This window comes from Amblyomma mixtum, chromosome 6, assembly GCF_055824585.1.
Source record: "Amblyomma mixtum isolate Tamu chromosome 6, ASM5582458v1, whole genome shotgun sequence".
Classification (NCBI taxonomy): Eukaryota; Metazoa; Arthropoda; class Arachnida; order Ixodida; family Ixodidae; genus Amblyomma; species Amblyomma mixtum.
The window spans coordinates 95,345,973-95,358,065 of NC_143017.1; the positions used below are offsets into that span (position 1 = coordinate 95,345,973).

Genomic DNA, 12,093 nt, shown 5'->3' on the forward strand with positions numbered 1-12,093 from the left:
CGTTTCTGAGACATCTGTCTGTGCATTTACCAGACTTCATTATTTTTATTGAGTTTGTGTGGACACGCTTTGTCACAACTTCCACCCACAGCGCCTGTCCACAGCTTCCAGTGACACCGCTCATGAGACAAAAAATGCTTTCGCATTAAAAGTCTTCACGCTGCATCTGCTTAACCACTGATGTAAGCAAGAATAAAGCAGCGAACTTCACCAGTTAACAATGCTTGGCTTATAGTTAAAATTAAGTGCAATATGCATCCTTGCATCTTTAAAAGGAGCATGCCAAAATTACAGCATATGTCAAGCTCTAGCTCCATGTATGCGGCAGGACGCATGCAATATCAATAAAAAATACTGAGACTTATCTGAAACATAAGCCAAATTTTACTGTGCTTTTCGACATTAGTGCATTCCCCACACTAATATTCAAAGGTGTCATAAGAAGGCATCATCTCAGAGCTAACTGCCACGTATACACTGCATTCAAACTAATCAATTCATTTGACTTTTAAAATTTTCAAAAAGCAAGTAAAACTAATTAGCTTCTACCTCCACCCACCAGAACTGAAGAAGCAGGTATAGAGTTTTAGGATAAACCAACTCTCCATTTTGTGCTTGTGCTGTGCTCATTTAGAACAAAATATGGGAATCTGTGCTTATGGGAAAAAAACCAGCTGCACAGAAGGCCAGGAGGTGAATGCCATGCATGACAGCTAATGGGCAAAAGCATTCTGCATCCAAGCAAGGACAAACAAGCCAGCGCATCAGAGGCAAAACAAGTTATCCAAAGTGGTTGCGTTCTTCTCTGAACTGTGAGCCAGCTGTACGCAAGCTTCGGGATGCACAGGTGCCCACCGATGAGCGCTTCAATGTCGAAGAAGAGCACGTGGCTGTCCTGATCAACAGGGTTGGTCCTCAGCCCTTGGATCATGAGTGGATGTGCCCGGGATCTGGCATGAGCACTGTCGCCCACTTCGTGGCCCATGGCATGCTGCAAAGAAGCATGAGCTAGACTCAAAAAAAGAAAAACTTAGGTTTCGTCTTTCCTGCGGACACAACAGTGTGACCAGAAGCTACATCACAATCCCCTCCTCACGGCAACACCTATTGGAGCATGCCCATGTGGACCATGTCTTGGTGGAGCATGCTCAGGTGGAGAATGCTCAGGTGGAGCATGCCCGTGTTGACCATGCCTAAATGGAACATATATCTATGAAGGGCATCCTTTTCTAGGCAGCACTCACTCCCTTGTCCACCTGTACAATATTTTTATAGGCCAGCATGTCAACGTAGATGTCTTCATTCGCAGCATTTATTGGCCCTAAAAATGTCGTAATCTCAAAAGGAAGCCCGTCAGCCAGCTGCTGTCGCAGAGCTTTTCAGTGCTTCTTTCCCAATGCTTGGAGCATGAAGCAAGAATTTATGGGATGAGAAGCTCAGCTTTCTGGCAGGGCAGAATAAAGTACCACTACAGGCACTTTGAGGGGCCTTGTAATACTTGGATGCAGTCAGCATCCGGTAGCCAGGAAGACAATTAGCATCTCCATGCATTTTCTGCACCTTTTGTAGAGGCAGGTTTTGACGCTGGGCCTTCAGTAACATTTTTAAACAGGCTGTAGATGCTTCGAAACTTGAAGCAAGTGTGCAGCCGGTTTTGCCACATTTTTCATTGGGCAAAGGGCAGTCAGGAGGCTTGTTCTCCATGCAACCAGGTGCTTCTACCACATGCACTTTTATTTGATGTTTTCAGGTAAAATGCGAATGTGTTTGTTGTGCAAAGGAAAAGCTTTCCCCTTTCATGTTATTGCTCTAGTCAAACCTCGCTACAACGAACACCATGGCAGCAAAATTTCTGTCGCAACAAAGTATTTCCAATCTCCCGTCAGCAAATTACCCAAAGCAATGCAATTATTTCCCTCCATAACGAGCAATTTTCAACTAATTTTTTTTTACTAAGCGGTCGATTTGCTTTTTTTTTTTTTCCTTTACGCATCCACACATGCCTGTATCTCATAAGGTTTTACCAAAAACAGCTGCCAAAAACATTTGCACTTTCAATAGCGCAGCTGACATTCTCTGTGGAATCGGAATTAATGTGCGCTTAAGATGCGATGCGGCGCACGAATGCTAGTGATGGTTTTGCCGGCGTCTCAGAATCCGTGCTTGCAAAACCGTGGTTGTTGATGCAAGTAGGCTTTCAGTTTTTTTGTAAGTTTCACAGAACTGTAAGTTTCAACGAAAATCAGTTCAGCAGCGTTCATTTCGGCGTGAAGCTATCATGTCGATGAAAACCGGTGAAAACGTTGAGCGGTTTATGATAAGCGGTGGCTAGTTCCGAAGCACTTTTTCCGAGGCTTCACCGTGGAGCACGTTACACCTAGTCACACCGAGCAAGCAACGCACAACGATCTGCTGTCGCCCAGCATGCTCGTGGGCAGCACATCATTGCAAGATGCCTGCGCTCACTAGGGTGTGCTCTTGCTTTTGCACTGCAGGCAAGCATCATAATAACTTTTTTTTTTTCCTATATGGTGCATCTGGGCACTTGGTGGTTCTAGGTGGAGTCTCAAAAGAACAACACTCCACTGGTATGTTTGTACCGCATGTTGCAAAACGTCAAAGAATCGGAGCAAACTCATTTCTGGCACATCATCTAGAGCACTGATTTCGAGGTGCATGTGGCCGCTACTCAAAGTGCGGAGACACGGGCGCATGCGTGACTAGCCCGTGTGGAAATGTCTCCAGGCAGTGCATTCTCAGTACGGGTTCTTGCAGGGCAAAAGCCCTAGGGACACTTTTAAAATGTGCGTTGAAAAAATATTACTTTTGATAACAAATGTAGCGGGTGCGTCCGAGATTTCCGGAGTACCAAGAAAATTGCGCTGCAGTGTCGACTTTGAAATGAAGGACAACCGAAGCTCACAGCCGTTTGGAAAGTAAACACTGTTCATGTATTTAGTCCAATCTATCGATTTTCTGGCCCGATTTCACGACTACGAATCTTCCTCTGCAACACAATTTTTCGGGGGCCCGTTAATGTCGTTAAAGTGGGATTCGACTGTATAACGCAGTGCGGACCTACTGAAAGCTGGATGACGTGGTGTAATGCAGTGCAGACGTACTGAAAGCTGGATGATGTGGTGTGGTGTCGTTTTAAGAAATGCACAGCGGGAAAGACTAAGCAAGGAACAAGACCAGACCTGTCCTGCTGTTTCTCGCTGGCATTTCTCAAAAACTGATCTGTGTTAAGGGCCCTTTTTCGCCACCTGTAATCCTGACCTGGTGGTGGCCGGGTCCACTGTGGCCGTGGTGATGCGAAGGCGGGTGGTGCTGCTGCAGGTGGTGGAGGCCCCTCTGGGCAGCGTGCCGGATGGCAGCCATATTGCGGTGGCGCAAGCCTCGGAAGAGGTGCACCGCAGGGTTTGTCATGCGCTCACCCGGGTGTCCCGTGTGCTCATCGCAGGCACTGAGAACCTCCTCTGCCGCGAGGCCCTGAAGCACCCGGTCCAGGTGGCCTGCAAAGTCAACAGAGCCGCACCACGCAACAGAGAGAGCCCTTGTCAGAGACATTCTCTAGGGAAGCAGAACACAAGGATATGCACATATTGTTCACCCCCATTTCGTTTTCTCACCACAAGCACTGCATGGTAAAGCCCCTATCCAGTCTTGCAAACAGTGGCAAATGGGCTTTAATCAGTGGACCACCCACTTAAAGCACACTAAAAGGAAACGTTAAAAAGAAAATTAGAAACTACATAAGCTGGAGTGATACAGTGAGCTGGAGTGATACAGTGACACGCCACCCTTCAGGAACACTACGGAGCACCCACTTTAAAAGGAAAGCACATTAAAAGAAAATTTAAAAAGAAAATTACAAACTACATAAGCTGGAGTGATACCACGCTCAAGGGATACTACCAGCATTTTTTCTGAGTGAGAAAGGTGGCTGCATTTTTAGAAAAAATCAGGAATGAAGTCCTTGATTTCTTCTCTGATTTACACATCCAAGCAGCACGGTGGGCGTTACATCCTTTTCCCATTGTGTGATCACCCTTTAGATGAATCAAAGAAAATGAAAGCAAAAACACCAGACCAGAACAGAGCCCTTTTGTTAAAGGGACACTGAGGAGAGCTCTATTAATATTTTTTTTATAGCAAAATCCGATAGTTCGGCATTTCATGGCTTTGTTGCCACTTGGCCGGCAGCGAAAGATGCATTTATTTCTAAGAAATTTGGATTCGAAGTTGAAGTAGTTTTTCCCGCCGCTATGATTCAAACTTGGGATTCTGCTGTGACGACACAGAACTAAGTGACGTGAAACATGACATTCCCATGACGTAACGCAGACTCCGTGATTGCTGGCAGCCAGCAGTGCGGTCCAGCAGCAGCCGAAAAGAAAGCTACCGCCGGCCGCACGTTGAAGGCATCTATCGGCTATTGCGGCCGTCGCTTCGTTTACATTTGCACCGGCGTTTTGCCAGCGTTACAATGGATCCCGTTCTCGAAGTCGTCAACGAAGTTCTCGCAAATAGACGCCTTTAGCATACCGTGTACCTTGTTACCGTTAGCGGAATACCGGGAGCCCCCATACCGCTGAGAGCAAGCGCTGATTGGTCCCGGCGCTGCAGGAGCGCGCGTAGCTATCGGGTACGTGGCGCCATCTGGCGACGTCAAGGAGATTTGCGCATGCATTTGCTGCGCCTCAGTGATTCGTAGCTTCTCGTGTCCTAGTGTTGCTAGAACTATTGGTTCTAGCAACACTGTTTTGTGCTATGACGCCATGAAGCTTGTACTTGCGAGTTTGGCCTGTGGCGGCGATACCTGTATTTTGGTTCTTGCTCTTTTCTATGTTACAGGAGCTTTGTTGTCAGTATGAATGGCGTTTTTGTAAAAAGGAGCTGGTATTCTGTCGATGCAAGTCAACTTCAATTTCTCCTCAGTGTCCCTTTAAAATATTTACTGCACTATTGGTCATGCTCTGAAAGAATCCTGTGAAGATACAGTGGCCTTGTGAATTGGAAAGAGCTTGAATCTGGCTGGTGTTTCTGAGGTTGCCAAGCAAAACGGCTTCAGGCAGGATGAATTGGTGGCATGCAGAGAGAAACTTTACATTCTCATCTCTCAGCAGAACTTGTCTCACTGCTCACCTGCATAGCAACAGTATACCTGCTCGTCCAAATAGTGCTGCATATGAAAGTGATGATCTGGTTTCGTTTGGTTTGGTTTATGGGGTTTAACGTCCCACAGTGACTAAGGCTATGGGAGACGCCATAGTGGAGGGCTCCGGAAATTTCGACCACCTGGGGTTCTTTTATGTGCACTGACATCGCACAGTACACGGGCCTCTAGAATTTCTCCTCCAAAGAAATTCAACTGCCGCGCGGCCGGGATCGAACCCACGTCTTTCGGGTCAGCAGCCGAGCACCATAACCACTGAGCCACTGCAGCGGCTGAAAGTGATGATCTAATCATGGCTTGTGTAGACTTCATGTGAATGGGCACAATAACCGAAATTTGCAGTGATCATTACTACATGTACTGTATTGCAATACGTTATAGCTGTACCAGTGGCACGAGGCGAAAATATCGGCGTCATCTGTGTGAAGCCTCAGCAAGTGAAGCCTCTGTGAATGAAGCCTCCTCTCTCCAGAAGCACCACGTACCTCCACCCCTCATGATGCCTCCACCTACTGGAATGGAAGCCCAAGCAGCAGCGGAACGAAAAAGTGACGCAAAATCAAGTTCAAGGACACAATGGGAAGGCCAGACGCTCGCCAGAACCTACACCTACCAGCCCAGCCCAGCCCAGCCCAGCCTGTATCGTAATCTGTATCTAATCTGCTCAGCATGCAGCGCGCTCTGTGTTCATGGCAAGATACGCCCCCATGTGATAAGGGCGTTACCCGCATGTTCACATCGTGTATAAAACCAGTGCTGAATAAACGCGGGGGCTCACTTTGGCCCAGCAAGTGACACGCGACGTGTCGTCGTCTGTTCCACTCGATGCATGGTGACAGAAGTGGTTAGCATGGCAATGCACTTCCTGCACGACGCGTGAAGACCAGCGACCCTGTGGCGGAAAATGGATTTCCTCAAAGCACCGGAGCCGCTCCTTACAACAGGCGACCTTCGCAAGAACTGGCAGCTCTTCAAACAAAGGTTTGAAATTTTCCTCACGGCGTCAGAGGTCGCAGAAAAGCCTCGGACTGAGTCCAAGAAGACAGCGTTGCTTTTGAGCGTCGCGGGCGCAGAGGCCATTGAAGTCTTTAACACCTTCACGTTTGCAGAAGGCGAGAAGAACGACGACTATGCCACAGTGGTGAAAAAATTTGATGAGTATTGCATTGCACAGACCAATGAGGTTCACGAGCGGTACATATTCAGGAGAAGAATCCAAGCTGCTGGCGAACCAGTGGAGCATTTCTTACGAGACCTGAAGAATCAAGCACGTGCTTGCAACTTTGGCGCTTTGGCGGAATCGATGGTGAGGGACCAAATTGTGTTCGGGATAAATGACGACACGGTACGTGAAAAACTCCTCAGGGACAACAACTTGACCCTGCAGAAAGCAGAACAAGCCTGTAAAGCAGCTGAAGCATCAGCAACTCACAAGGAAATGTGGAACCAGGAACACCAAGTGCATCCTATCAGCAGGACTAGCACGAGCCGCGAAAGCCGAGAACAGACACGTTATGACTGCCGAAACTGCGGCGGAAAACACTCCCCAAGAAGGTGCCCTGCTTTTGGGAAAACGTGCCGTAGATGTCAGCGGAAAAACCACTTTGCCAGATGTTGTAAAGCAACGGCAGTCGTTGGCGAGTTGCAAAGCGGCCAAGACGATTTCGACATTCTCGACGTATCCGCAAGGAACGTGTCCGGCAAGCATGACTGGACGGTGGAAGTCCAAATCAAGAACATGGCAGTTCAGTTAAAGGTTGACACTGGATCGCAGGCAAATTTGTTGCCTTATGGATTATACGCCAAAATGAACCCACAGCCGCCCCTGTACCCCAGCAGTGCGATTTTACGCTCCTACGGCGGAGATGTAATCAAACACATTGGCGTCATGCGGGCCGAAGTCTCTTTAAATGGTTGCATTGCCATGCTGAGCTTTTTCGTGGCACGAAAGGGGCGCCAAGCAATCCTAGGACTTGAGGCGAGTGAACGCCTGGGACTGATTTCACGCGTAAACAGCGTGTCGCAAAACAGCTCTGAAGAAGTGGTTGCCAGCTTTCGTAACCTTTTCACTGGCACCGGCTGCGTCAAACGAGTATACCACATGGTGCTTCGCAAGGACGCCACGCCAGTGGTTCAGAGACCTCGTCGAGTACCACTGGCTTTAGAGGAGCCACTTCGGGACGAATTGTCACGTATGGAACAAGCCGGAATAATTGCAAAAGTCACTGAGCCAACAGACTGGGTAAGTCCCCTTGTTATCGTACGAAAGAAAGACGGGAAGCTGCGAGTCTGCATGGACCCCAGGAAAATAAATGAGTGCCTCAAGCGCGAGCACTACGCGATGCCGAGGCGGGAAGACATAGAGGCCGAGCTGGCCGGCGCAAGAGTATTCTCTCGCCTAGATGCAAACGCAGGGTTTCACCAAATTCCCTTAGATGACGAGACGTCTAGGATATGCACTTTTGCGACACCCTTCGGCCGCTATCGATTTTTGCGACTGCCTTTCGGAATATCATCAGCGTCCGAAGTATTTCAGCAAACCCTAAGTGAAATTTTTGACGCGCTTCCTGGCGTTAGAGTGTATGTCGATGACATACTTGTGTGGGGCAATTCCCAACAAGAGCATGACCAACGTCTCAGATCAGCACTAGAAGCGGCAGAACGTGCGGGCCTTACGTTCAATCCAGCAAAGTGCGAGTTTGGCGTTCAACGAATTGAATTCCTGGGCGACGTGATAAACGAAGAAGGAATCCGTCCAAATGCATCCCATGTCGAGTGCATGTTGCAGATGCCACCCCCTAATGATAAACTAGCCGTTCAACGCATGCTGGGTGTCGTGAATTATTTCGGAAAGTTTTTGCCAGCACTAGCAGAAAGGACAACGCTTCTCAGAAGCTTGCTAAAAAAAGATACTGTTTTCGAATGGTCGGCAAATCACGAAAAAGAGTGGAGAGCGCTGTGCGACAGCCTTAGCAAGCAGCCCTTGTTATCAGTTTTTGACCCTGAAAAAGAAACCAAGTTATCATGCGATGCGTCACAAAACGGAATCGGTGCTGCCTTGCTCCAGTATCACAAAGGTGCATGGAAACCGGTTGCTTACGCCTCCAGAGTGCTTACAGATACGCAGCAACGCTATTCACAAATTGAAAAGGAAGCAATGGCCATAGTTTTCGGCTGCGAAAAATTTCACCATTTCATGTATGGGCGGAAGGTTGTCGTTGAGACTGACCATCGTCCGTTGATCTCCATTTCGCAGAAGGCGATCGGTGACATGCCGCCAAGACTGCAGCGATTTTTTTTGCGTCTGCTACGCTATGACATTTCCATGCATTATGTTCCAGGAAAACAGCTTCTATTGGCGGACATGCTGTCCAGGGCTTTCGTTAAGGACGCAGCAGATAACGCAGACAACGGCGACGACATCGAAGTGCACGCAGTAAGTGTGGTCGATTCTCTTGTCAGCGAAACCACGTGGAAAGAACTGGCTTCCGAGACACGGAAGGACAAGCAGCTCGCCGCTGTGCTAGAGCACCTGGAGAACGGGCAACCAATTGAAGGACCGCTCAAGCCTTTTGCCGCTGAGCTATCGGAAGTAAAAGGGGTTCTCTTGAAAGGCTGTAAGATTATCATTCCGGCAAGTATGAGGCGCGATATGTTGGCAAGAATTCATCAAGGCCACATGGGAATTAACAAGTGCAAAGAAAGGGCACGGCGCCTGGTGTTCTGGCCAGGAATGAACACTGATATCGAGACGTTTGTACAGGCATGTTCTGTATGTAAAACGCACGCTTACAAGTTGCCGCAAGAGCCTTTGATTATGCGTCCCGTTCCAGACCAACCATGGTACCCGCGTCGGCATGGACATTTTTTGCCACGCAGGTCGGTCATACTTGTGTATTTATGATGCCCTATCCAATTTTCCCGAAGTCCAACAGCTCGCAGACACTTCAGCAAAAAGTACTGTAGATGCAGCAAGTGCCATATTTTCCAGATATGGCATACCTGTCGAGGTATGCACTGATAACGGGCCTCAGTTTTCCAGTAGAGAATTTGCCATGTTCTCAAAAGTGTACGATTTCAAACACGTGACCTCAAGCCCGTATTTTCCCCGCTCCAACGGACTCGCCGAGAAGGGGGTACAAGTAGTCAAGAGAATCTTGAAGAAAACAACTAAAGCTAAACAAGACTTTTGGCTTGGTCTTCTCGCTTACAGGTCAACTCCACTGGAATGCGGCTGGTCACCAGCCGAAATATTGCAGGGACGCTCGCTGCGAACAACTCTACCAGCCGTTCAGGTCGGACAAAGCCGGCGGGTTGACAAACGCCAGCAAAAAGACTACTCAAGAGGGCCACTCGCACCACTCAACAACGGCGAAACGGTTAGAATAAAAGACGGCTCATCATGGAGAAGAAAGGCTCGGGTTCTTCGGTCGTCTGGTCAACCAAGGTCATACATAGTCATGACGGAAGACGGGCAACTCTTGCGACGCAACCGCGAGCATCTGCTACCAACCAGAGAATCTTTTCGCCTTAGGGGTCCTCCTCACGACGACGAAGGTGATTTTGAAGAATACGCTGCCCCTGCCAGCACACAACACGACCCAGAGGCGGCGCAAAGTCCAAACAGCACGGCGAGCATTGTGCCGACAGTTCCGCAACAAGCAGCTGCTCCAAGGAGGACTACAAGACAACGCAGACCACCTCGGCGCTTAATGTATGACGAGAACTTTCAACAAGTGCCGTGACTGTATTCAGTGCTCTGATCTTTGCTGTTTTTGATGTGCAGTGATTCTTTAACTTCCTTTTTGTTCTCCCGAGCTAAAAGCGCTCCTTGTCCGTTTTTTTTTTTTTTTTCTCTCTACGAAGGGGGATGTATCGTAATCTGTATCTAATCTGCTCAGCATGCAGCGCGCTCTGTGTTCATGGCAAGATACGCCCCCATGTGATAAGGGCGTTACCCGCATGTTCACATCGTGTATAAAACCAGTGCTGAATAAACGCGGGGGCTCACTTTGGCCCAGCAAGTGACACGCGACGTGTCGTCGTCTGTTCCACTCGATGCACAGCCCAGCCCCCCCCCCCCCCCCCCCCCTGTCCCACCATTGCAGCGAGGGGCCTACCCACCCACCGCCACTCTCCGGAAAAATCCTGTCAAGTGTGTCAAAAGCCTCGGCTTGGAGTAAAAGCATCGGCTTGGAATAAAAGCATCGAATTAATCAACGAGGCTGAATCCAACTGCTACCGCAACTTCCTGGCATTAGGTTTCACAACCGTCTTGTCAATTGTTTTCTTTTTTCTTTTACATAATACTCTAGCTCTACATAATACTCTAAAATCCTGTCAAGTGTGTCAAAAGCCTCGGCTTGGAGTAAAAGCATCGGCTTGGAATAAAAGCATCGAATTAATCAACGAGGGTAAATCCAACTGCTACCGCATCTTCCTCGCATTAGGTTTCACGACCGTCTTGTCAATTGTTTTCTTTTACATAATACTCTAGCTTACCTATGCTCTGTTCTCAATAAAAATGACATATCTGCTGCTTTGGGACACTAATCTCTCTATCTAGCTAGAAAATATTCCAGTTTATATCCCTGCAAGCTATTTTAAAAGACTTGAACAGCCCACACAACAGTTTCCATCCTATCCGCCTTCAATGGACCAGGCATTGCTCACCTGTCTCCATCTGCCAGACGTAGACTGAGCCGTCTGAGCAGCCAACCACCATGAAGTCGTCGAAGGGCCGCCACTTGACCACGCCCACGGGGAACAGGTGCCGGGAGGCCAGCATGACGCACTTGCGCTCTTTCAGGCTCACCAGTGCCACCGAGTGGTCACTGGCCACACTGCAGATGCTCTGCACCACACGGTTCTGCGACGGAAAGCAGCAGCTATACGAAACCGTGAGCACCTATCGTGTGCATTCTGCGGGAAATATGTAGTAACAACACCTGAGCCCTCCCGAATGAAAAATTCACACTGACACCTAATTTCACTCAGGTAGTGATAGCTGATCTGGACCATGAGAGGGAAATAACTAGAAGAATAAGAATGGGGTGGAGCGAGCGCTTAGGGCAGGTTCTCTCAGATCATGAATAGCAGTTTACCAATATCCCTCAAGAGAAAAGTATACAACAGCTGTATCTTACCGGTACTCACCTATGGGGCAGAAACATGGAGGCTAACAAAGAGGGTTCAGCATAAGTTAAGGACAACGCAGCGAGCTATGGAAAGAAAAATGATAGGTGTAACGTTAAGAGATCGGAAGCAGGCAGAGTGGGTGAGAGAAAAAACCCGCATTAATGATATCCTAGTTGAAATCAAGAGGAAGAAGTGGGCTTGGGCAGGGCATGCAATGCGAAGGCAAGATAACCGCTGGTCCTTAAGGGTAACGGGGTGGATTCCAAGAGAAGGCAAGCATAGCAAGGGGCGGCAGAAAGTTAGATGGGCGGATGAGATTAAGAAATTTGCGGGAATACGGTGGCCGCAACTGGCAAGGGACAGGGTTAATTGGAGAGACATGGGAGAGGCCTTTGCCCTGCAGTGGGCGTAGTCAGGCTGATGATGATGAATGCAATGACATTAGCAGCTGCCGATGCCTTTACTGGAAGTGACATCCCTTCTTTCCGGCCAATGGGAATGCTAGCATCTTGTGGTGTCATTTCCCTCCAGCCAATGGGAATGCTCCGGTCCAACGACTTCCCTTCCCTCCAGCCAACGGCCGAATTTTATGGCAGACGAGGCGTTTTGGCCTTGTGGGGCTTCGAATGCCACTGCATTAAAACAGGCAAAGAATACAGCAGTGTTCTGGCTGCACTGAGATCCTAACCCAAGGAAAGTTATTTGTGGTGTCCATGTGTGATGAAACAACTAAACCAACTAGGCCATGCATAACCACTCTATGCCTATTGATTTCC

General features: G+C 48.5%; 1 protein-coding gene across 4 annotated transcripts in view; it reads right to left on the minus strand.

Annotated features, from left to right (window-relative positions):
* The window catches only part of Rbcn-3B (WD repeat-containing protein Rbcn-3B), a 98,449-nt gene that overhangs the window by 59,728 nt on the left and 26,628 nt on the right, over positions 1–12,093 (minus strand). For all 4 annotated transcript variants that reach the window (XM_089548424.1, XM_089548423.1, XM_089548426.1 and 1 more), the window contains 3 exons: positions 10,853–11,048; positions 3,280–3,515; positions 856–991 (listed from right to left, as the gene is read on the minus strand). In XM_089548424.1, coding sequence (XP_089404550.1) covers positions 856–991; positions 3,280–3,515; positions 10,853–11,048 — 568 coding nt within the window. The remainder of the gene's footprint in view (positions 1–855; positions 992–3,279; positions 3,516–10,852; positions 11,049–12,093) is intronic.